The following is a 25,306-nucleotide window of genomic DNA, read 5'->3' as shown; positions in this document are numbered from 1 at the left end:
TTTGCTTAGGTCGTGGTTTTACTGACGTTTGTAAGTTTTTTTTTTTTTTGCATAAACAATCTATATAATGAATGAAACGTGTAAATGTGAGTTATAGTAACGGAATAATACACTAAAATATTAGCAAAATTAATACCTAATATTAGACAAATATAATTAACAATTGTTTTATTTTGGTGCATTTTACAAAGCCGCCAGGGGGCCGATGATCGTTGCCTTCATTTAAAAACACGTCGGCAAAGAGTTGTAGGTTGTAATGCCCGCCTAGCCGAGGAGTGCAGCGAAGTCTCCCTTTTGTAAACTAGTTTAGATAGCATGCTCTTGTAGTGGGCGCTCCGCAAGTTTCTTTAGTGAAGACGCATCCACAAACGAGAGACATGTTGTTTCGAAGTAGTAGTGCATTGTTAGTAACGCTTGTCGCGCTAGTCAGTGCCGAACTTCGGCTAGCAGGGGCCCACTACCACAGTGACCACGATCATGACCACGACCATGATCACGACCATGACCACGAACACGGCCACGAACCTGCAGCGTTCAAGTACTCACGCGTAGCCAACGACCCGCACGTCGCAGCTGCTGCAGCTGGCAGTGAGGCACACCATCATTCCCATGGACACGTAGCATCGTCTCCTCATTCCCATGCATCGGCCGCTCCCAAGAAGAAACCGATCCGATCATTCGAAGAGACTGCTTTTATTTGGGGCCGCGCTCTCGGTTCCACACTGCTGATTAGTGTCGCACCGTTTCTGATCTTATTTTTCATTCCTATCGACTCGCGCTCTGGCCATGAGTCGCTGCTCAAGGTTCTCCTCAGCTTCGCCTCGGGGGGCTTGCTTGGCGATGCGTTCCTCCACCTCATTCCACACGCGCTGATGCCGCACAGCAGTGAAGAGGTCTCCGGTACTGCACACACAGGTCACGGCCATAGCCATGGCAGTCATGCCCACAGCCATTCCCACAGTCACGACCATGCTCACGGGCCTCATGACATGAGCGTCGGCCTGTGGGTGCTTGCCGGTATTCTCGCTTTCCTCATGGTTGAAAAATTTGTGCGCATGATTAAGGGTGGCCACAGTCATAGCCATGAACACGCTCACGAGCATGTTCACGAGGAGCATCGTGCCGACGACCGGGTTCCGTCGGGAACAGGCGAAGCTGACACAAGGCCCACTGGAAAGTGTGACGGAGAGTCCAGTGGCGCGGAGGATGCCAAGAACGAGGTTTCCGCCGCTCTGGTGCACAGAAAGAAAGCCAAACTAGAGAGCACAGCGATGGACAAAAAGAGTACTGCTGATGGGGGTGAGTGTCCCACTCCCGTGCTTGTGCCATATTGCTGGCAAGATGCACGTCTGGAACAATTAGAAACTTGTGTGCTTCAGTGGGAGTGGGAGCGAAAGCGATGTCTGTCCACCTTCACGCCTTCTGTTCTTGTGTTCACACTGTAGCTTTGAAATATTGCTTGCATGTACTACTTTGCTCGAGAGCGTTTATCTTTGGCATGGCTATTTTAAGGCCTATAAAGAGTGTGAGACTGCCCTGAAGATCTAAATTTACTATTCATTGCACACTGAAGGATAAAAGCAACAATATAACAATAACATGGATAGTGTTCCAAGTACTTCAATGCAAGTATGGGGGGCCTTTTCTAAAGATGTCAAAGTCAGTAAATGGCAAGGTTGGCAAATGCTGGGATGAGAATCACAGCTCATAGCATGAACATACACACATAGTAATACAGAGGACAGAAAAATGATTAGGGGAGGAATTATATTGACCTCATGTTCAAAAGAAATGTCTTGCTATCCCCTTGGGTGTTTGCCGCAGCCAAGAACAACCCCTTCCCCTAATGGAGTGAGGAGGTTCACACCGTGGCAGTGAATGAGCAAGGCAAAGACAGAGATGTGGCTAGGAATGAGAATTGGACAGGACTGTTCGCTGGTTCATGTATACATGTACCCTATGAGGAACGTTGGCACTAAGTTTCTGACCTGTCACCATAATGCAATAGAGGATCTGCTAGATGAGTTGGATCAAGGTTTTATTGCGTGTGAAAAGAGGGGTCATATATTTCATACAAACATTGCACAATGCATGGGCTAAGCCAGAAGCCATCGCATGTGAGAAAGACTGGCAAGGGCACAAAACTTTCCAGCATAACTAATCAGAACATTGAAGAGACACTAGCATAGAGGAAGGTGATTTAGTCATTGTTCTGTTGAAAGACGGGGGGAAGCACTGTACTGCACTGGATTGTACTTGCAATGCCTGTTATGTTGAAAAGTGCAACTGGCAAGTAAAACCTTTGTAATGTACTGTTTCACTAGACGGACAGTGCAAAAGAGCTAAAGAAATATGGCATAATGGCAAATATGGCTCATAAAAAATATGAGCATAATTTTACATAGATTGATTGACATACCTGCTGTGGTAGCATAGTGGCCTTGGCGTTGTGCCGCTAAGCTCAACGACACGGGATCAAATTTTGATGGGGGCGAAATTAAAAAATGTTTGCACACTAGGCATGGGGTGCATATTGAAGAACCTCAGGTGGCCAAAATTAATCTGGAGTCCCCCATTACAGCGTACCTCATAATCATATTTTCATTTTGGCATGTAAAACCCCAATATTTTTAAGAATCATTGACATCCTAGATTTTCATTGACCAAGAGAACATGCTAAAATGCGGAGGGGCCACTTGACAACACATTGAATTTGTGCAGTCAGATAAGCTATTAATTAATATAATATCTGAATTGCCAATCATGACATCAATATAAAGGGAAGAAAGTCAACAGACAAAAATTTTTATTAATATGCATAAAGTTATACTGGTATCAAGAGTCTTCACCCCGGCAAGGATTACCCTGACAAGGGATTAGGCAAGGAAGTACAAATATGTTTAAGTTGTCTACGGCCATTTTTAAGTTTTCTACAGCCATCTTTAAACCATTTAAACAATCAGGTTTAAATGGGTTAAAATGAGGGTGAACCAAGGAGCTAGGTGCATGGGACATATTTTAACAGCCAATTGAAGCTAACATTGTTCCGTTAATTTGGAAACGACCTGCGAAAATTATCAAAGGCCTGAATGACAGACGTTAATGCCAGGCTCATATTTCTCTTTCCTCTTGTCTCAGCCATGTCCTGCATTGCTACGTAGACATTATTACAGAAGGAAATCGAGCAGTAAGTAACATAACTGCAAATAACAGTCAACTTTCTTAATAAATGGGGAAATTACAGAATGAAAGCTGTTTGACTTACAGAACATTAAAAGATTTTCTTAAAGCTTGTCAAAATGTACTGTCAAAGCTGTCAAAATGAATTTGTGGCTGAAACTGTGTGCAGAAAGAAGAAACCATTAGAAACTGCAGAAAATAACTTTCACACCTTTATATTATGACTGTGACATTGAGAGCACTGAAACAGTGTCTTAAAGCTGGATTCACACAATGGGGGGGATCGCCGGTGCAGTATGCGGACAGGCATGGCGGGGCTTAGTTCCGCCGAATGGCTTCGCACTAAAGAAAGCCGCTGAGCGCTGCTTGTGGCACAATTCATTGTAGCTCAGCCACATAACACTCGTCTGCGGACTGATTAAGAGATTTGTCCCGTTGTGTGAATCTAGCTTAATATATCAGTGGTCTTTGTGAGTAAATGCATCAAGGTAATTTTTATGCATCAGTGAAAACTGATGATGTAGCTAGTGGGATAATGAAAATGTTGATGAAATCAATTTTCAGTTATTTTGCTGTGATCTGCTAACTTGTATGAAACTATTGGTATGTGTGCCATCATGTAATGAACATCACTATGACAGAGAAGTTATATTTGTAAGGCAGGTGTACCTGGCTTAGGTTTGCAGTGAACATGAACTTACCACAGTACCTTTTTGTCATGAATGTCCAGAATCATAATTATATAACAATGCACATTAACATTAAGGCATCAAAAAGCATAATTGTCGTTACTGTTTCTATCACGTGTTTGTGTTGATTATGGTGGTCACTTTACAACCAACAGCATGTATAACACATAATCTCGTGGCTAAGAAATAATCCAAACATAGGGTAACAGCTTAAGGACACAAGGCACAAGTGCTGTTGTTTGTTGCTGTTGTCCCACCTTCGTGCTGCTTCTTTACCATGATTAAATCGCCAACTAGTTCATGAGTGCACCCTTCTGTAGATAGTCTCAGTGCATTAGGGAATCATTATAGGCATGAAATGTGTTAAAGTTTTCCAAGCTTTACAAATTTTTTGGGAAGGTATTTGTATCATGTTTGGGGTTTAATGGGATACTGGTTCAGCATTTATTTGCAAAAGTGTTATATAACCGACTGCTGCATTTATATTCTCCAGAGAAACGGCCATCAGACATCAAAGTAGCTGCCTACCTGAACTTGGCTGCTGATTTTACTCACAATTTCACGGATGGCCTGGCCATAGGTGCATCGTACATTGCTGGCAACACAGCAGGCTTTATATCTACAGTGACAATCCTCCTGCACGAGGTCCCACATGAAATTGGAGATTTTGCAATCCTGGTGCAGTCAGGCTACAGCAAACGCAAAGTAAGGAAAATATTTATTGTGTAGTTCACTATTGGTGCAGAGCATGCAACTTTCCAGCGTACAACAATGAATTGTTCTTTTTTTTTTTTTTCTCGCTGACTGTCGTGCCGACCATGTCCCTAAGATTTCTGTACAAAGCTGTAGATTTTGTCTTGCTCCATGTATGTTTTTGAGGTTTTAACTCGTTCACAATACTGCTTGAACCATGGTGACACTAAGGCATTCATGTCAAATTTGAGCCATTTCCTCCTCAATTTGCAGTCATGCTTACAACACAAGATGACGACAGCAAGGAACAAAAATAATCCCTCCAATCATGACATCTCTATGTTGAGATGCAATTTGATTTGCATTGATAGCAGGGAAATGGGCAGACTAGAAGCCTTCTGTTTCTACTTTAGCTTCATATGTGAATGAACGGTAGCATTTTTGCACATTACGGGGCAGAAGCATGCTCAAAAACATTGTGCAACCATAAACATGTGCATCATGTTTATAGCCACATGATAGATGTTCTGAAACTGGTGTCATCCTCAGAGTTCATTCCGAGTGGATATTCCACACTCACCGGCTACAATTAGCAGATTGCAATATGTGCTGTACGGTTGAACCTTGATGTAAAAAACTTCAATCGAACAAAATTCTTGGTAAAGTTAAACTGCAATACTATAAAGAGTGTACAGTTAAACCGCAATATAAAGAACTTCACTATAACGAAATTCTCTGTATAACGAAGTATATAACTTTTTATAACTTCTTGCCCATAGAACACCATGTCTTTAGAACCTCAATATAACGAAGTGTGTTTACACACAATCTCAATATATAACGAAATTTCACTCTTGCCCCGAAGAAATACAAGACAATAAATGGAAGCTTCCGTGGAGGCAGATGGTCAGATAGTTAAATACAAGCAGCTGCTCGCAAACGCACTTCTCAAATCGCGTTCCACGTGACCAAGATTGACTGCCGAAGCGGGGCAGCGTCATGTTCTGTATAATAATAATAATAATAATAATACTTTGTTGATGACTTGAGTATAGTACAATGCAAGAATCGGGCCTACCAAAGCCGCAGTGGGCTTGAACGGCAGTGCCTGGCAGACAGCGACAGAGCCATCAATAACACGTTAGCTTGTAGACAACAGTGAAAAAAAAAATAAAAAAATTGCCCGCCAATTCACCCTGTGAAGGTGGTTGGAAAGCGAAGCGTTTTACGCCACCCTCACGGTGACTGCGGCGCACTTGATATTTCACACACTACAACGTAACTTTAACCACGGCCTTTATTATTATTTACTTCACAACAATGTTCACTACTGCTTTATGATCGGTGTGATATACACTACTAGACTACCCCATAGTGGGGTAGTCTAGAAAATGAACCGAAGCAGTTACTAGGCTGGAAGGGTTTCGAATGACGTCAACCCTCTTTCAAGCAGCTGCATAAGCTTTGCAACAGCTGCAATCTAATCTTACGGACCGCCTGTTTCCGTTGTTTGCCCGCAGCCCTTATCATCCATCATGTTTGCTCATCACTTTGAAGCTTGTTTTTGTGGTTTTTCTTGCGAAAACGAGTGCTTAGTTGTACGCTGAATGCCTGAATTCAAGTAAGCTATACTGCTATACCTGCAATGGTTAGCGGTTTGTCGGGATCGTTTTTTGATTACAACGACGGACACGACAGAACCCTTGGCTGGTAGAGGTACAAAGCTTCGCTTTAAAAAACACGACAGGCTTCTGATCACGCATTAATGTGTCTAAGAGCCTTTATAAGACCACATTTCGTCTTCACGTCTTGTATGCTTTGCGGAAGTGAATTAAGCATTGCGGGGACGTAATAGTTACGGAGTCTTTGACCGTATCTCGTCTTACAGTGGGGTGTAACATAAGGATTCTTTGGTCTCAGGCAACGAACAGGAACATAAGGAATTTTATACTGGCTTATCCAAAAATGCTTTAAGACTACAGTTTCTAGCAGCAAAGATGTGAAATCAGGTAAAGACAAAGTTTTGAACACATCAGATTTGGGGGAGACATCATATGCAACATGCTTCAGAATACCACGAAGGACGGAATTGACCCGGTTTACCAAATGTTGAGCGCCATGACCATATGTAGATATCCCAAACCGGATTACACTGTAGCATAAGGCATGTACTACAAGCTTTTGGACAGACAGTGGCATGTAAAATTTAATATTATACAAAACACAAGACACTGTGCGAAGTTTTTGACAAATACGTGCAAAAGGAGAATTCCAGGATAAATCATTGTCAAAAAAAAACACCAAGGTATTTAATTGAACGAGCGTATTGCACAGGGTCACACGAACAGGGATTGCAATGTGATGTGTGCAAATATAATGGGGACGATAGGGTAACTTGCTTCACAGGGTTGTGGAAACAGATTAGTTGAGTTTTGGACGCATTGATATCAACTACATTATTCCGAAACTAGTCCATAACTTTTGTTGCCATTTGTAAAGAAGAGATGGTGTCAGTGTAACTTTGAGCATATGAAACAAGGACAGTGTCATCAGTAGAGACCGGACTTTAGGCAAATGCCTTTTTTGTTCCTTGCGCTCCTATCACCTCACTTTGATATATGAACATAAATTAGAGGTTAAGAAGGGCTTTTAGAGTGTTTTTATAGTGCCTATAAATGCCTATTTTGGCGTTTGTGCCTAAATGCCTATAAATGCCTATTTTCAATATCGGCGCCTATATGAACACTATTTAGCCTCAAGTTTCGCTTTCGAGTGCAGTTAGAGACCGTTATTCATGTTACCGGGCAACATAGACTGTTCGGAACTCTATGGGGTTCAACCTAGTCCTTTAGTTCAACCAACTCCCGGAAAACAACTGCTAGCAGCATTGAAATGGGACGTGCCGGCCAGCATACGCCGCCGCGCTGACATTGCGCGAGCGGTTGACGAATGCGAAACCGCGGAGAGCCGTCAGGGGAAAGGAGAGTGAAGAGCAAAAGAAAGAAAATGTGATGTACACGCGGCTTTTGTTTTGCTTGTAATTTACTTAAGGTGTTCACTGCCGTCGGGCGTTCCTTCTCAACGTACAAGATCATTCTCAGTGACAAGAGGCACAATTTTGAATCCAAAAATCTGGAGAAGGTGGTAGTTTGCTATTGTTTCCACAATCTTGAAAGTGATTCTTAGACTACGTTCCGCGTGCTCTCCAAACATATTCCTTCAAATGGGCGGAAATGTATTTGGCAGTGTTGGGACGTCCGGCCTGTACAATTTGGATAATGTCATTGTATATGAGAAAATTGCGAAGAGTTGCTAACAGTCTTCATGTAAGAACATGCTAATTTCTTAATAAATCGTAGTCTCTCTTGCATTTGTTATTTGTCTGTTTTTGTTTTGTCTTAATTGAATTGCGTCAGGCAGACATAAAGTATCGTTTTTTTTAATCCGTATTCCCAGCTTTCAAGTGTTCTTTTTCGTGCCTGTTTCACTATATGCGACGCTCGAGTACAGTGGCCATTGAACATGATTATGATCGAGCAGTGTGCTTATTGAATGAAGCCAATTAATTGATCGTCATTAGTCCCGCAGTGTTATGGGACAATTGCACGGCTATGTTCAACTGTTGGCGCCTTTGTGCCATCATAGACAATAACATTTCTTGTTTTCCTATCGTAGATATAGGCCGCGCACATCATCGTTTGAAATTATTTGCATTTATGTAAAGATTTATTGTGCCTATATTTATGACGTTGCAGGCCTAAAACGTTTTGCCTGCATATTTTTGGTGCCTAAAACGCGCTTCTTTAATGCCTAAAGATCCGGCCTTTAGTCATCAGCATACTAAGTTGACGTTCACAACATTAGATAAATGCTTGAAATATAAGTTAAATAATAACGGACTTAAAATTGAACCTTGGGGGACGCCAGCTTTAATTTCGGTCAGGTTGCTACGAAATTTTCCAATAGACACAAGTTGGTGTGAAGTGTGATAAGATCCTATCGTGCCCCTTGCACTGTATGCTTTGGATGTGAGGTAAAGCGTGCGAGGGTAAGCCAAGAAGGATGGCTTGATGAGCGCTGTCTTCCTGCGTGAGTAAGGGGAAAGGGGGCTAGCGGAGTGAGCTCGCGGGAACGCAATCAAGTGCGCGCGAGGGGACGTAGGTTTTCATGCGTTGGCTGCGCATGGCTGTCAGCGCGGCTGAGCACATACGCAGCCTGCGCACCCTGTTTTGAAGGTAATCTGCCACGTGTGCAAAGAGTGGGTGTTCTGTGATGGCATGGCATCATGTGCACTGTCTTCACCTGTGTTTAGTAGTGGAGGTTGCGTAATCTTGAGTTTTGAAGACGCAATTGAGGGAGGGTGCGCGTCTTCTCCGTTAGCCTGGCCATACTTCACATGACTTTCATCCTGTCTTGGAGTAATCAGCAGTGGATGCAAAGCTGATAGCCGAGATGGCCGTTGTGATCATATGTGCTTTCTTCCCATGCATTAGTGCTGGAGGTCTCGTAATTCAGAGTTTTAGAGACGTTTTCAAATAAGGAGGCAGATGAAGCATTCGCTCCCCTCTGCTTCTGCTTTTCATGATAGCGCCGTCCCTCTGTAGGCGACACTATCAGTTGCGGCAGCGGAGTGGACGCGAAAGCTTTGCAGACTTCGCTTTGTACAGCCGATGTGAAGATATTGTTGAAACAGCACGAAACCGTATCTTTGGTCGCCGACTCTCAAATTCAACAAAATGTGTTGTTTTTTTTCGCATTGAAATTTGTTGTTTCCAATTGCCTGATAATTGGAAAAATCTTGCGGCCCCTTTTATGTAAGAACAATCTGTTGGCGACTGTGCTCATTTGCATAAAAGGTCTAATTTCAAGGTAACAAAATTTTGATATAATGTAGCAAGGCATCGATTTTACTGACTTGATTTACTTACTACTTACATCAGTTAAAAACTTCGGTTGTGAAATAATGTTAGTCAGTCAATTATGCACTTCAGTTTATTGTGCAAAATAATGTCTGCCTCTTCAAGCAATCCAGTTTGAAGATTAGAATTGTGCTATCTGGCAGGGGCAATTTTTAAAAATTCTGTTCAGTCTGAAAAAACACCTTGCGTTTGTGTGCATGCATGCTCTCGAGACCCCTTGTGCATTGTATTGCACATTGCCTTCATTCCTCCTCAGAAGTGTCTATGAAGCAATTACGTAGCATTTCCACCCTGGACATCATATGATGTCAGATGCATGCAGAACTACGTGAAAGTGGTTTAATTATATTCTTGCAGACAGCCTTTGAGAAAATGATGTAGGCTGTTGTGTCATCACAGACGAAAAGGAACCGTAAAGTGCGCTTCGAATATTGTGAAATTACATGAAAGATCGAAGATGCAGTGTCAACATGCTAAGCAACAACACAAGGTTGCATCGTCATCTCTATTTATACAGTCGAAGCTGGATATATCAAGCCCACGTATAATGAATTATGGTGTATCACGAACAGCTGTAAAATGTTCTTGAAAATGTTTGTATAAAATGTTTATTTTATATATCGAATTACCTATATATCCAACTTTTTTATGATCCCCTTCAGATTCGATATATCCGGGTTCGACTGTATAAACAAAAATAGTCTTTACTATATCAAACATGAGGAGATGGTTACTTTGTCCACATACATGGATGTACTGCTTCTGGGATCTAACAGTGACATGTAAACAAAAAATTGCTCTTCCACTCAGCAATAAGAACTGATTCGGAAAGCAATTATGTCCCTGAGCTGTCTTAAAGCCTTAAGATAACACGCACGCACACATGCACTAATACAGACACACACACAAATACACACCTGCTACTCCAACTAAATGTTGCCAAAAATTAAAAATAATGTATTGCTTTATGCTAACGGCAATCACTGTATGTTGATGAGTATTGTTTATACTAGTCATGAGTATTTTTCTCATTTTGCTAAAGTAAATATTTAGGTTTAATTAGCAAACTTTTAATTAACTTATCTTTTTTAAATGCATCATTGCAAAAGTTGTGGAAAGTGTCAAGAAATTATCAATAACAGCGTTTAGAGCAACCTAGGCCTTATGTGGTCCTTTTTTACAACAAATAAAAGAAGACCCATGAAATTTTCAAAATGCCGTCTGACAATGCACTTGCACGCCAGTGGTAGCAGTGGTCTGAAATGTAAACCTCGTCATCTAGTGCACTGCACATCTTATGCACAGTGTGATAGGCTATGCCCGTATTTCAAGAGGTTTGCTTGAAAGTTCTGCAAATCCTGGTATGTGGACGTATTACCACGTCGTATTTCAATAATATAGTGTGCTTTATTTTTATTTATTAACTTTCTTTTATGGTAGAAAGGACCAAGCAAGACCTTGATTGTTTTAAACGCTATTATCGTTTTTATTATCACATTTTAACTAATAAAAAGATTATTCACACTAAATAGTAATGCCTAAAATGTAATCATCAGTACTCACATTGTAGAAGTCCAAACTGTTAAGTGGTGAGACAACACACAACACTTCGATAATCTGCCCAATGTCCGTGCGTTTTTTATCTTATGTCAAGTCTCCTTGAAAGTTTCTTTTCCAATGAAAACATTAGAGTTTTAGAAATAGCGCACCCCAGTGTCTTTGTGTACCCAATGCCCCACGCCCCACTTACGCTCTCCTGTATACCTTTTCATATTCTTTTGCACGCTCAGCGATTTGCGTCCCCTAACTTTGAGTACACCAAACGTAAAACTTCCAATTGACTGAAGTTGAAATGCATTATTGTAAGATTTATGGCACTTTACAAGATTTGTAGAATTAGAGTGTGTGCCTTAACTAGGTTGCCTCCTATTTTGCAGGCTATGTGCATGCAGCTGGTGACAGCAGTGGGCTGCCTTAGTGGCACACTGTGCAGCCTCATTGCTGATGGGGTTAGCAGCAGCGCCAATCTATGGGTGCTGCCCTTCACTGCTGGTGGGTTTATCTACATTGCCACCGTCTCAGTCATTCCTGAGCTGCTGGAGAACACACGGCTGTGGCAGTCAGTCAAAGAGATATTTGCACTGCTGCTTGGTGTGTCCATGATGGCGCTACTCACCCAGTTTGAGTAAAGCATAGCTGGAGGGAAAAACCAAAGTGCACAAAATAATTTTGTCACACGGCTGGATGTTGCATTTTGCTTGGATAGGTGTTGGGATGGGAGGGAGCCATTGTTGCGTGTGAACTGTGTTATGTTTCCTAATGTTACAGTTAGAATCGCTTCTGTTGCACAAGTGTAAAGCATTGGTCTGAAACTTGCCTTATTTACAGTAATCACACATTATTTATTGAATGGCATTGTATAAGAATTCTAAGCATTTCAATGGATGCAGGCGGGCTGGGACAGTTGGTCATGGTGAGCTGATGACAAGTTCATTTGAACATGGCACAATGTCATATAGTTTATCAAATGAATGGTGCAACTGATGTACACACACACACACACACACAAAAAGAGGAAGAATGACACCTTATTGACAGTAAGGTTTATTAAAATAACTAGTTATTTACGCTGGTACAGTAGGTACAGATAGCTGTACAGGACATTTTCTTCTATATTGTTTTGTGATTTTTATTCATACAAAGATATCATTGCAAATAATGAAAACTCGGGTAGCATTTACTTCTGTGAAGCAGGATTAAAGTGTTAACGATGTGTACTGTTATTATTTATGATGTAGGGAATTTGCGTGCCATAAGGCCCGGAATATCTTTTACGTAGCATTCTGTGTTGAGTGTAAACATCCACAGTCATTTTAATCAACTTTTTTGGGGGGGAGTGCCTGCCTTGTGTTGCGTGTTGTGCCTTTATATATTGATAGCTTTGAGCCAACTAGCCCAGTTGTGTGTTATACCATCCCTTTTTTTTTTCTTTTTTTTTTACTGATACTAGCAAAAATGTGATAATATATAGTAAATTTAACTTAGGGGTGCTGAAGTTTAGCTATTCTAAACTTTTCAGCACTTGCACAGAGAATTGTTTTGTGTGATAGCTGGCTGGGTGTAGTCTATTCTGAACTGCAGCATGATTGAATGTAACATGGTGTAATGTACTGCAACTCTTATCCCTCCTATCGTTTCCTAAAATGTATCTGCGGTTCCTATGTGCATCTACATGAACATTGTACATTGTTGTTGATATCGGCAGCTTTTCGTATGTTGACATGTGTTGCTCGCTCATTCCGGTGTAATAATTGGACTTAACTGTACTTGTCAGGACCAATGTCCAAGCTCTTTTTTGTTTGCTTTTTTGCATAAACCGATATCACTATACTCGAGGCATTGGTGATGTTAACTGCCAGGGAGTTGCATTTACCAGACACTCAAGATCATAAAAAGAGACCAAAATGAGAGAAGAAAAAAACTGCAGCATTGGTAAATTTGTGCAATTTATGCCACTTACCAGTGCCAATACCAAATATAAGATACTTTATGATTTGTGCTGAAATCTTTCAGAGTTGGTAATGCTGGCATGTTTTTGCAACACTTATTTGCATTCTGGCAATAAAAGGCCTTGCATGATAATTAGAGCAGAAACTAGATTTGCTAGCAACTTATGTGCCTCTGCCTGAAAAGTTGTTCTGAATACAGGGCAAAGCATTTAATGTTAGCCCATGATGTCTGCACATTGCCTTGCTGCTAGAATTGTGTGGTTGAGAAAGTGCTGAAATGTACACAGGGATCCATTTTCGTAGGGAACATGAAAGCATATGGTCTTTGCTCTGTGGCGATGGCATTCAGCAGGAGTATTCAGCTCATGCCATGCTCTCATGTTTCCTCTAACAGTGGATCTCTGTGTCCAAGGCTAGCTATGATATGGTGATTTCCTGTATTTTTTGTTATGGCCTTGTAATATGTCAGTGGAGAAGGTGCTGATGTGAATTGGAAGTGAATAAAGTACAGTTTCAAGGTATCTTCGCTGACCAAGCTAATGGTCTTTATTAATGCAGAGTAACTGGCTGGTTTGAAATCCAGTGAAGGGATTCTTGGTCCTTTACAGTTATTAATGTTTTCCCACTTTGCAGTCATTCTGGTCGGGAGTTATTTCATGTTTGTCGGCTGCTGTGCAGAAATGCCACTACTGTGCACCACCTTGCAAGAAGTGATTTATTTCTGCAGTAGTTATAAAAAGCAAATAAATGCTGAGGTTTTATGTACCTAAGGTTTTGGTACATAAAACATCAACTGTTTTGAAAACATTTGATTATGAGGCTTTGGTAAATAAAACATCAACTGTTTTGAAAACATTTGATTATGAGGCATGCTGAAGTGGAGGGCTTCCCAGATGAATTTTGACCCCCTGGGTTTCTTTAACGTGCATCTAAATCTAAGCACACAAGCAAATTTGCATTTCACCCCCATCGGTATGCGGCTACTGCAGATGGGATCGAACCCTCAAGCTCGGCACCGCAATGCCATAGTCGCTGAACTACTGCGGCGGGTGATTGGGGGTACTTGACTGTGGTGTCATAGTGCTAGGTGCATTCGCCAGGGTTGAGGCCAAGATTTGTGCTGCACATCTTGCAGTAAATTGAGCACATTTTTCTTCAGTGCAAATATCTTCAAAGCCGTCTCAATAACACGCATGTGGGGTAAATGTCATGTTCTGGCTGCATCATATTACAAAAAGAGGAGCACGTGCAAATCACTATGGAGTTTTGGACGGTCTGCCACCACCATCTCTGAGAGAAAAGAAAATAACCGATTGGGATTAACTTTTTTACATGTCGGAAGCATATGTCAGAGGCAGCGTTTGGATAAATTAACATAAAGCTTACATACACACATACACAAAGTAGTGGAGATTAATTTCACCTGTAGAAAGTGAAGAAAAGATTACACATTGGCGGCCTGTGATGCCTCATGTCTAACAAGATTGGTAATGGCACTTTGCCTGCGGCTTTTGTTTCTCACTTTCAATTATGAGCTAGTTCTCTGGTAGCTGTTACTTTAAAATCTGTTGGGCCCATACAAATGCACACAGCTATCATTGATACTGTTATAGACAAAAAATCCCAAGGAAATGTGAATAGGATTGAGGCACATCTCTCCAACATCTGTTAATGGCTCACTGTTCCCCCATGCATGCTTTCAAGTGTGCTTATTCTCCCACTGCTCTAACTGAAGCATTGGGTGAGCTACTGCTCCAGTGGCAGACATCATTGTTGTCTGCTATGTAGGAGCCAATATGTCCAATTGTAGCACATTGCACCAGAGGCATTATATTACAGAGGAGAACGTTAAACAGCCCAGCAGGGTATTATACATCATGCAGTCTCTTGTATCCTCAAAGCCAGGTGGCCCACTAGTAGATAGCATGGTAATGCTAGCTGGTGCTTGAGCATTCTCGGTACTTCTGCTCATAACAGTGCTGTGTCTGATTGGTATTTACAGTGACCACTTACTTTCATGTACATAACCTGACAAACCTCTGGTAATGTTTTATACAGAGGCAGTTGCACTGTTTTGCAAAAACACAAACTGATTTCTGCAGAAAAGTTTAAAAAATGCCTGTCTTGTGTCCAGTAGCATGCCATATTAAGCTACCTTATTTTTTAAAGTACACCCTTTGTCAGAAATTTCAAGAACTGATTTTATTTTTCTATGATATTCAGACTCGTGAAATGGGTTTTAACGAGTCTAATTGTATATGCTGATGAATGTATGTGCACATGGCAAATAACTAAGTACATGTACTTACGTGCACATGGCAGAAATTTTCTTAAACAAAATTTTGACATTTTCCCCCTGTCACCTGTTAAGTTGACAATGGGAAATGGGCTAGGTGATTGATTACCCTTCTGATTAATCAATGCTGCAATTACAATTAATCAGTAGTGGTTACAGGAGCAAAATGAGTCAAACATTGGTCACAAGGTCAGCACCACCCTTGCACAACAAGGAAGGGAACAATATACAGGGTGTTTCACGTAAATTGGGCCAAACATTAAAAACATGCAAAAGCCATGTAGCTGGACCGAACCAAGGTGATGTTTGCCGTCACTTGGAGACACTCAATTTTTTTTTCATTCTGCCTAATTAGATAATTAGTCGTAATTAATCAACTTCTGAATTATTATGAGAAAAAATGTTAATGAGAAAATTGTAGAGCAACATGAAAAATTCCCGATACAGCTTTCTGTTGCTCAATACATGCTACATAAAAGTGTTTTTCCGAGCTTGAAATAAGCCCGCGAATGCACAAAATTACCGCGCGACTGTCCACTCGAGGCACTTGCAAACTCTTGCAAATGGCACAAGGTTGTTATCACTAGGAAGCCTCTTAAGTTTTGCCTAATTTTTCTTGAATCAGTAAGCATGCAGTCTTAAGTACAACCATGGTATGCTCTATAAATTATTCGAGTAGAATAACTATACCATATTTCTATGCGAGTGAGACTGCACCCAATTCGTGTGTAGGTTCATGGATCATTACGAATGCGAATTTAATTGTAGTTAGTGGTTACCTGGTACCACAGCACACTTGGCATACACTAGTCAAGCAAGTGCAGTGACCTCGGGCCATATCATGCTGCTGAGAGTGCTGAGAGTGCCTAGTAGTATCAAATCACCCCTTTCCTTTTAAACCTACTCAATGGTTTCCATACACTCAGCCTGACACCATGTAACTGAATTCTACATTTGTCACATTTTTGAAAACGTACAGCACTCCTTATAATGCAATCAGGCACCATGAAAGGCCAAAGCGTTGATTCAGGTGATGCTGGAGACGAGCTGCTACATCTCCGTAGAGTTACCTGGTTGGTCTTCATGCACTGGGCTCAACATATTAGCAGTGGTTAATTGCATTGGCCCCCGCAGCAGTAGTACCAAGGAAACATTGTAGTGAGTGCTCATCTTAAGTGGCCACTTCAAAGGGAAAACATTTTTTTCACGCTGAAGACAGTGAAGTTTGGCCTAGTAGTAATTGCCGTACATAATCACAAGTTAGACTGCTTCTTGTTTCAAAAGAGGAAGAAAATTTGTTGGCACTCCTAAAGGCACATGGGACGATGCGATGTGGGGCTGGAGGGCGAGTCGCACATGGAAGGTCTCTCTTGCTGGCTGGCTTGAGCATCCTAAACATGAAAAAAAAAAAAGGACAGAATCTTTGCAACTATGCAAACACATCCTTTATTACTTACCCCACATTCAGAAATGCGCCCTTACTTGAAGCCCATGCTTGACGTCACTATAACGACAGGCGTGAACGTGCCCAAAACACTCATTGCCTTCTTTGGGCGCGTTCGCATCGTGCTTAATCTTGACCAAATCAAGCGTGTACTTCAAGTTAATGCACATTTCTGAATGCGGGGATAAGACGTACAAAGTAGTAGCTTAAGACATCTAAGGTAACCGGTTTTCAGCTTCTCTAAATTCAGTGATTACGTTAAGGGGGAACATGGGTCCCGGAAACAAAAAATTCAATAAAAAATTGCATTTTCATTTTTATTATTTTTCTAATCCCCATATTAGGGCGCACCTGTTGGCAAAAAACTAGCTCAAAACGGCACGTCATTGAGGAAGAAACACTGTATTTGTCCCATGAAATGTTCAGTTCTGCCATGAAAGTGCTGATATGACCCATTTTGTGTCATTCGCCATTCCAAAACAGTCTATCATAGCCAGGCCATCTCGGTCTTGTTTGAAAGAGCATACTTGCAGCTTGCGTTCCTGCCAAAACGAGCCCTCAATGCTGCTTCAGAAGGAAACTACCTAAACTTGTAGCATAAAATGCCATTTTTGCACACTCTAATTTTTTGCACTTTTATCAAAAAATCATTTTTCCAAAATTTTGGGACCAGCACTTTGTCATTGTTACTCATTCAATCCTCTTGATTTTTTTTTTCCTGAATGCTAGAGAGTCGGAGAGTGCACGAAAGCTATGATAGGACACTGCAACATGTTTTAGGACACTGCAACATTTTGAAATCTTGTAGAAATCACCAATTATATTCACATTTGCAATGTTGCAACTCTAGAACTTCATAACTTCAGCTAAAATACAGATATGAACATTAAAATGCAAACTTGCACTCTTTGAACATTCAGGAAGAGACCTGCTTAATTTTAGCTTTCTTGGTGCTGTACATTTTTTGCAAGTCGCATCCCAAATTTATGACACAAATAATGGGAACTTTTTTTGGATTGACTTGGAAAAGCTAACTGCATATTTCTAATCAGCACACAAGGTTGAATATTTCCTGAAAATTTCACGTGTCTAGAGTCAGTAACAAAAGTGCTTATATCCGGGACCCATGTCCCCCCTTAAAATGCCACAGTAGAAATTCACATCTCCTTTATCATGGAAGCAGATCTAAGGCATGTATGTTCCATTGCCTCATCTACTTCTAGCCGAACACCTTGAGCTGTAACTATAAACCTCTGCTCTAGGCTAGTCTTATTACTCAAGGAGTTGAGATGTTTCCAAAATTTCTTCGCTGCTTTTCTATCCTTTTTGTTTACTTCTGACAACCATTGGGTCCCCTTTCTTCTAATCTTCTCATTGATCAAATGGGATGCTTCCCTTCTACAGTTTAAAAAGTTATTCCATTTTCTGCCTACATCAGCTTCTGGTTCACCCCTCTGCTTTGAATATCTGTGTTCCCTGGATGCTTCCTGACGTTTCCCTATGGCCTTCTTAACCTCCTCATCCCACCAGCTCTTGGGTTTACGTCTTCTGTTCCCTTTTGTCCTGACTCGTACCTTAGTAAGCTCTAGCTCAAATAGTCCTGTTAAATTTGCATATGTCCATTCTGTTTTTGTATCCTCTGAAATTACTTCCTCAATTTGTTGGGTTGCTATTTCCAGCTGCTTTTCCGAGTAAAATATCCCACCTGGTTGTTCATCTTGCCTCCTACCTACTTTCATTTCTGTTCTAAAACTCACCTTAATACGTTTGTGATCACTACCTAGACTTCTGGAGCCATTCATCTATGTTCATTACCTTTAGCCTATCATGCATTCTATGTTACCTCTCATGTTATGTGCCCTTCACACTTCTCAGTACTGTTGCATACAACTAAGTCATGCATTTCACACATATCCAGCATCATGTTGCCTGTTGAGTCTGTGTAGCCGTCCATGTCTTCTATGTGTGTGTTCACATCTCCTAGTATAATAATCTCGCACCCTCCTCCTAGCTCATTAATGTCATTTGATATGCATGCCAGCATTTTTTTTTTTTCCTCTTTGGCATTTGCTCCTGTCCACAGGTATACAAAGCCAAGGAGTGTCTGCTCTCCTGCAACTTCCCCTTTTATTTATTTTATTTATTTATTTATTTATTTATTTATTTATTTCAGTACTCTCAGGGCCAGAGGCATTACAGAGAGGAGGGGCATACAAAATCGGCGGCAGTTTCCTTAAATTTGTTGACGTCGGTGATGGCAGCGATGAAGGCAGGGAGATGGTTCCAGTCATTTCCAGTTCGAGGAATAAATGAATTTATGCAAAGCCTAGTTCGGCATTGCGGTATTCCTACCTTGAAGTTGTGGTCAATGCGTGAAGATATATAAGATGGAGGGAGGAGTAGCTTATCTTTGAGAATAGGGTTGGTATAATAAATTCTGTGGAAAAGACATAAGCGAAAATATTTACGGCGCAGAGAAAGAATGGAAAGACCAAGTGCAGATTTCATTGCAGATATGCTTGCTGTTCGGGAATAATTTGAAACAATAAAGCGGGCGGCGCGATTTTGAACAGACTCTAAAGTGTTAATTAAAGTTATCTGATTAGGATCCCAAATGGAGCAAGCATATTCTAGTTTAGGTCTTATTAATGTCCTATACAGATGAAGCTTAACGGTGCTATTAGAAGCTGTGAAATGGCGCCGTAAGAATCCGAGCGTGCGGTTAGCCTGGTTGCATATATAGTTCACGTGCATTTTCCAGGACAGATTGTGTGTTAAGTGAATACCAAGATATTTGTACGATGAGATAGGTGATAGGAGAGAGTTATAAATGCTCCTATCATAAAGTCATAAATGCTCCTTGCATTCCTGTTTGACCCTTTGCCAATTCATACTTTTATGAATGAATGCCCCAATTCCACCCCCTTTTCTGCTGCCCTCTGTTCTATTGCAATATTCCCATGCATAGTCAGGATTACAGGGTGGTTGCTCCATGTCCCTAAGATGTATCTCCACAAACCCGTATACCATCAGCTTTTCCTGCCTTAGTTGCTTGTCTATCTCCTCCCACTTCAGCCTATTCCTGCCACCTTGCATGTTAATGTACCCTATGTCAGAATAACCTTGCCCCTGGTGCTTACATCTATTTCTTCTCCTACCGACTCTATGTTTCTTGAATCTTGGGGCCTCTCTGGGTCCGTCTTCGTCTACACTGGTGGCCTTAGGGTGCTGGGTCCCCCCAAAAAATCTGTAGCTTGGCACCCTATCCTACTACCTACCCTCTTGCCCATGGCACCACTGTAGTGAATGCCATCCTGTGCAAAAGGGTGGGAGCCAGACTCGTACACGTCCCGGTTTATGTCCATTATGCCGTACCCAAGTGGTCGGCTCAGACCCCTAATGACCTGGTTAGCCTCAACCACACTCCGTTCCATCCCGCTAGCCTGGCCCTCTGGAATTGTGCATATGGTCACATGCACACTCGCAGAGACTTCTCTGAGTTTATGCAACCCAACCTCTGTCTCTTTAGGTTCTGGCTCCTTCCTTTCAGCACATCGTTGAAAGCAGCATGGATAGCGACCAGATTTTCGTGCTCCGTGTTGCAGGAGCGTAGCCAGCAATTTTTTTCGGGGGGGGGGGGGGGGTTTACCGGCCCGACCGGGGGGGGGGCAAGCTTCCGCTTTCCTCTACGTCACGTGATCGATAAAAAAATATCGGTAGTTTAACCTTTTACTTGCCAATGTTCCAAAACTGGAACAACCGAAACCTGATTTTTTTATTTTCTTCCACATCTATCGCAGTTCTTTCTTTTTGTTTTCGCATACTTACTGATACATGTAAAGAACTTAGCAATTAAAATTTTTATTATCAACCTATTTAGAAGCTTTGGATAAATGCTCACAAATAGGCATATTTTGCGTTCCTTCAGCGCCATACGTTTGTGGAATTATTTCGCAGGAAAAAAGTAATGTTCAATGAGCAAAGCAGAACTAAAATATCGGCATATGGTTAGGTATTACTGGGCAAAAAAATAAAAAATATTAGGGACACTGTAGTTTTCAATTTTTAGAGTTTTGTGCGAATGTTCCATTTTTGGAACATTGGCGTTTTACGGTGTCAAAAGCAGCGTAGATTCGCGCGTGCATTTCACCTTGTTTTTCTTCTTTTTCGTTGTCTTGCTTTTGAGCGGATATCACTCAGTTCCATCTGAGTGATATCTGAGTTCCATCTGAGTGATCTCAGGACTCGTATTGGAGCACCGCAGAAGACCTTTGTGTGCCTTTAGTTGCGACAGTGATGGCCCGCAATAGGTTCCGGCAGCTGAAAAGGTTTTTTTTTCATGTAGTGGGCAACACTCAGTTCAGAGCAGGCGAGAACATGGGTAAGGTGCAGCCGTTTTACGACGAAATCTCCGAATATTTCCGCCAGTTTGGAGTGTTTCACGAAAGCCTCTGCATCGACGAGTCAATGGTACCCTATTATGGCCACCACTCGTGCATAATGTTCATTCGCGGTAAACCTATTCGATTTCGGTATAAGATATGGAAGATGGGCTCTTCGAATGGGTACCCCTAGGCAATGGAAATATATTGCGGGAGAAACGAGAAGGACGACAAGGCGCCTCTCGGGCTGAGAGTTGTTAGCAATATGGCATCTGTCCTGCCCGCCTCTGAACAGCACGAAGTCTAACTTTTTCACTTCACACAGTCTCCTGACGAAACAGGCTGACCAGGGGATTCGAGTGACGGGGACTGTACGAGATACAATAACCGGTGGTTGTCCACTGAAGAGCTTGAATGACGTCGGAAGAGAGGAAAGAGGCACTTTCCACTACAAGTGTGACGGGGTGGTCTACACATGCAGGTGGAACGACAATGCAGTCACAGTTTCTTCAAACAACCTCCGCCATGAGCCTCTTGGAACTACAAAACGCTTCTCACGATGCGCAAACAAAAGGGTAGACATTCCTCAACCATATTTGACGAAAAAATACAATGAGGGCATGGGGGTGTAGATGTTCGTGACCGCCTCCTCAGAAGTTATCACCGAAGACTTCGAATCAAAAAATGGTGGTGGAACCTTTTCAGCAATGGTCTGAACACGGGTGTCGTCGCAGGATGGCTTCTTCACTGTGAGCTTCACAAAGGAGCTGATGCCGCCATGACGCACACAGCATTTCGGCAGGACGTCGTCATGTCCTTGCTGCACCTCAAGCAGAGAATCAGTGTGCGGCCTGGACCTCGGGTTCATCCGAGACGGAAGGATAGGAAAACTGATGGCACCTACATCATCTCAGCGACTCGGGGGAAGTGGGCAGAGTGCAAGAAAAATATGCCGAACCAGTGTCAGCAGTGCAAAAAGCGTCTGCACATGAAATTCTTTGCAGCATACCATGGCTTGTGAAGTGTTCACTTACCTACAGCAAGTAAGATGAAAAAAGAAATTTTTGCAAGCATTCTTATATACATTTATACTTTTAAAAGGCCTTGTACGACGCAAATAGTTATTATTCTGTTAACATGAGTAAGCAATCCTCTTTTAACAGTCAATAAAAGTTGTTCCAGACAAAATTTGTGTTTTTCATATGGGAAACGCCAATGTTCCAAAAATGGAACATCCGAAAAAAACTACTAAGACTTTGTGAATGCAGCTGTATTTTTTATCATAGTTAATTTAGAAGACCAATGCAAATTATCAACATTTATTTCAGTTTTTCGACTACTACTTAATGGTGCGGCGCTTAAAAGGTTAAGCAGACTCTATACATGTATATCAACGACATACATGTATATGTATGTCTTTACTCAAGGAGTTGAGATGTTTCCAAAATTTCTTCGCTGCTTTTCTATCCTTTTTGTTTACTTCTGACAACCATTGTGTCCCCTTTCTTCTAATCTTCTCATTGATCAAATGGGATGCTTCCCTTCTACAGTTTAAAAAGTTATTCCATTTTCTGTCTACATCAGCGTCTAGTTCACCCCCCCCCCCCCCCTCGCGTGTGCTTGTGAAGAAATTAAGTAAAAAGTAAAGTAAGCTCAGTAAATACAGTAAGTACGACAACAGTTAATGTGGGCGTTTGGAGCAACGGTCTCTCATCGTGCCACTGAGTGGACCAGTCTTCGAAAACGCATCATTGAGACGACCCGTGCGATCGGAGAAGACATCAATAATTGTTAATTTCCGTTAAGCGTAGGTGGCGTCGTTCTCGTCGGGGTGAAGTGCGTTTCACATAGGGATGGTCGATTAATAATTTTATTCGATTAACGATTAATTGTTCATCGTTTTAGCCTTTAATCGATTAATCGCTTTCGATGCAGGGTTTTTCATCGATTAATCGATTAATCGAAATTTTTACCGGGTACTTTCAAGAAGGCTGAAACGCAGTTATCTACTTTTGTAGGACCCTATTTTAACATTTGAGAGGTGGAACCTAGTTTGAAACACAAGTGTATAAACGTTTGATAAAGGTAATCTTTACCTTGTTAAAGACTAACTATAGTTGGCACTATTAGCTTTTCGCAAGATGAACAATATATGTTATAAAATGGCACTTAGTCCAGAATGATTGAATGAATGAACTCCGTGAAGATGGTTAACCAGCGAAGCTGAAACGTGCGGCCCCGATATTTATCACTGGGTTCTAGGGTTCATTAAAGTATTTCTCACTTATGAGGTTACACACACGTTCGGCTGCGACGGAGAGAACGTCAGTGACGGTATGCCCGCAGTTCGCCGTTGTCGCTTGCGTTCGGTGTCTCGAGTGTGCTCGGCGGCGTGGTTAGCAGCATTCGCCCGCCACTGCCGCTTGCGATTCTTCGAAATCAAATTGCTTCAAAAATTAAATCTGTCAGTCACGTAAGACAATGAATGGCTCATACCCCCTCAAGCAATGGCTCCTACTATAGGCGAAATCCTTTATGGCTAGGCGAAATCTTGAATAAAGTTCTTTGTCTGTAGGCGAAATCGCCTGTGTACACAAAACTATAATCATCAACATTCGCTCGAGCGTCGTCGTCGTCTTCCGCAGCTGGCTCGTAGGCGACCCTCGGGTTGTGCTCGTGCTTGTGCTCGGCATGCACTCGTGACACTGCTCCCGCGTTCGTCATCGTCGTCTGCTTTCATAGCTGGCTGCGTATACCCGCTAATCATTCCAGCGCAGAATTCCACTTCTATTCTGTCGTCGTAATGGGGAGGCCGCGTTTACGGCGCTATGAGCCATTGCTTGAGGGGGTATGAGCCATTCATTGTCAAGCAATTTGATTTCGAAAAATCGCAAGCGGCAGTGGCGGGCGAATGCTGCTAACCTCGCCGCCGAGCACACTCGAGACACCGAACGCAAGCGACAACGGCGACCTGCGGGCATACCGTCAGTGACGTTCTCTCCGTCGCAGCCGAACGTGTGTGTAACCTCATAAGTGAGAAATGCGGCCTCACCATAACGACGACAGAAGAGAAGTGGAATTCTGCGCTGGAATGATTAGCGGCTACGCAGCCAGCTATGAAAGCAGACGACGACGACGAACGCGGGAGCAGTGGCACGAGTACATGCCGAGCACGAGCGCAACCCGAGGGGCGCCAACGAGCCAGCTGCGGAAGGAGACGACGACGCTCGAGCGAATGCTGATGATTATAGTTATGTGTACACAGGCGATTTCGCCTAGCCATATACGATTTCGCCCATAGTAGGATACAACTTTAAAAACAGTAGTTGGCAAAAAAAGGCAGACGGACCGCGCGGGGTTGTGTTACTCCGCTAGCCAATCACAGAAGCAAACAAAATCGTCGTCATGCGACGTTTTCAAAATGGCGTCATACTTGATACCACTGTAATTGTTGTACTTGTACTTTCTACTATAATAGTTGAGTGAAAACGTATAAAATTACGCGTTTATAATTTTATTTTTGTGGTTACCGCCTTATTTAGGTAACAGGGAAACTTTGAAGTACGAACTATTTGCAGCCCCGTGGAGGAACAGTGGCTGGCGGGGCTTCACTGCAGACTTAAGTTGTATCTGACTATAGACATATAAAGCTTCGCTTTATTAAGGTACATTGCACTAGTGAATCCCAGTAGGACACTGTTAAAGAAGAATTAAGAAAAATGGCAAAAGTGAAAGGTGAAGGTCCACTGAAATATGCAAGAAATCGTAATGTACACAGGGGGAAACGAAAGTCAGTGGTTTAGGATTTTAAACCACATAATATTTTCTAGAGAGCAAATGAATATCAATTGGCTGGCATGTTTGGGTGAAACCGACACCTACTTTGAATGGAACACAACCAGCATGCGAGAATAGAGAACTCCATCGCTATATCAAATACATGGTCTAAGCCGGCGCGCATGCTGTGAAACATTTTTAGTGAACTGGGAGTGGCACTACGATCAACGACTGGGTTGATATAGTTTGCCTTGCATTGCGAGGGCATTTCAAGTCTCCGGCTCCGCGCAGCGTGGTGGCGTGTGCGGTGGGGGGAAGAGAGGGGAAGCGCTGATCAGCTTGGCATCACTAGATCTGGGGCGCGATCTTGTACGCGTTCCAAAATGGAACGGAGGCGTTCCGTTCCATCGAGCCGCA

At 42.2% G+C, this 25,306-nt stretch overlaps 1 protein-coding gene across 1 annotated transcript; it reads left to right on the top strand.

Moving 5' to 3' along the window:
• The first annotated feature begins 215 nt into the window (after positions 1–215).
• On the top strand, positions 216–13,511 carry LOC119436525 (protein catecholamines up-like). Its single transcript, XM_037703394.2, has 3 exons — positions 216–1,299; positions 4,363–4,574; positions 11,419–13,511. The coding sequence occupies exons 1-3, from the start codon at positions 378–380 to the stop codon at positions 11,668–11,670; spliced, it is 1,386 nt and encodes a 461-aa protein (XP_037559322.1). The 5' UTR covers positions 216–377; the 3' UTR covers positions 11,671–13,511.
• Positions 13,512–25,306: the final 11,795 nt, after the last annotated feature.

This window comes from Dermacentor silvarum, chromosome 1 (genome assembly GCF_013339745.2).
Source record: "Dermacentor silvarum isolate Dsil-2018 chromosome 1, BIME_Dsil_1.4, whole genome shotgun sequence".
In the NCBI taxonomy this organism is placed as follows: Eukaryota; Metazoa; Arthropoda; class Arachnida; order Ixodida; family Ixodidae; genus Dermacentor; species Dermacentor silvarum.
This window is presented reverse-complemented; position numbering and strand designations above follow the sequence as displayed.

What these genes read in the sequence shown, in the direction of transcription:
- LOC119436525 (XM_037703394.2), top strand. Translation starts at nt 378, where the DNA reads ATGTTGTTTCGAAGTAGTAGTGCATTGTTAGTAACGCTTGTCGCGCTA. An exon ending in AAAGAGTACTGCTGATGGGG is followed by an intron (nt 1,300 to 4,362) that starts GTGAGTGTCCCA and finishes TATATTCTCCAG; the next exon opens with AGAAACGGCCATCAGACATC. An exon ending in CAGGCTACAGCAAACGCAAA is followed by an intron (nt 4,575 to 11,418) that starts GTAAGGAAAATA and finishes CCTATTTTGCAG; the next exon opens with GCTATGTGCATGCAGCTGGT.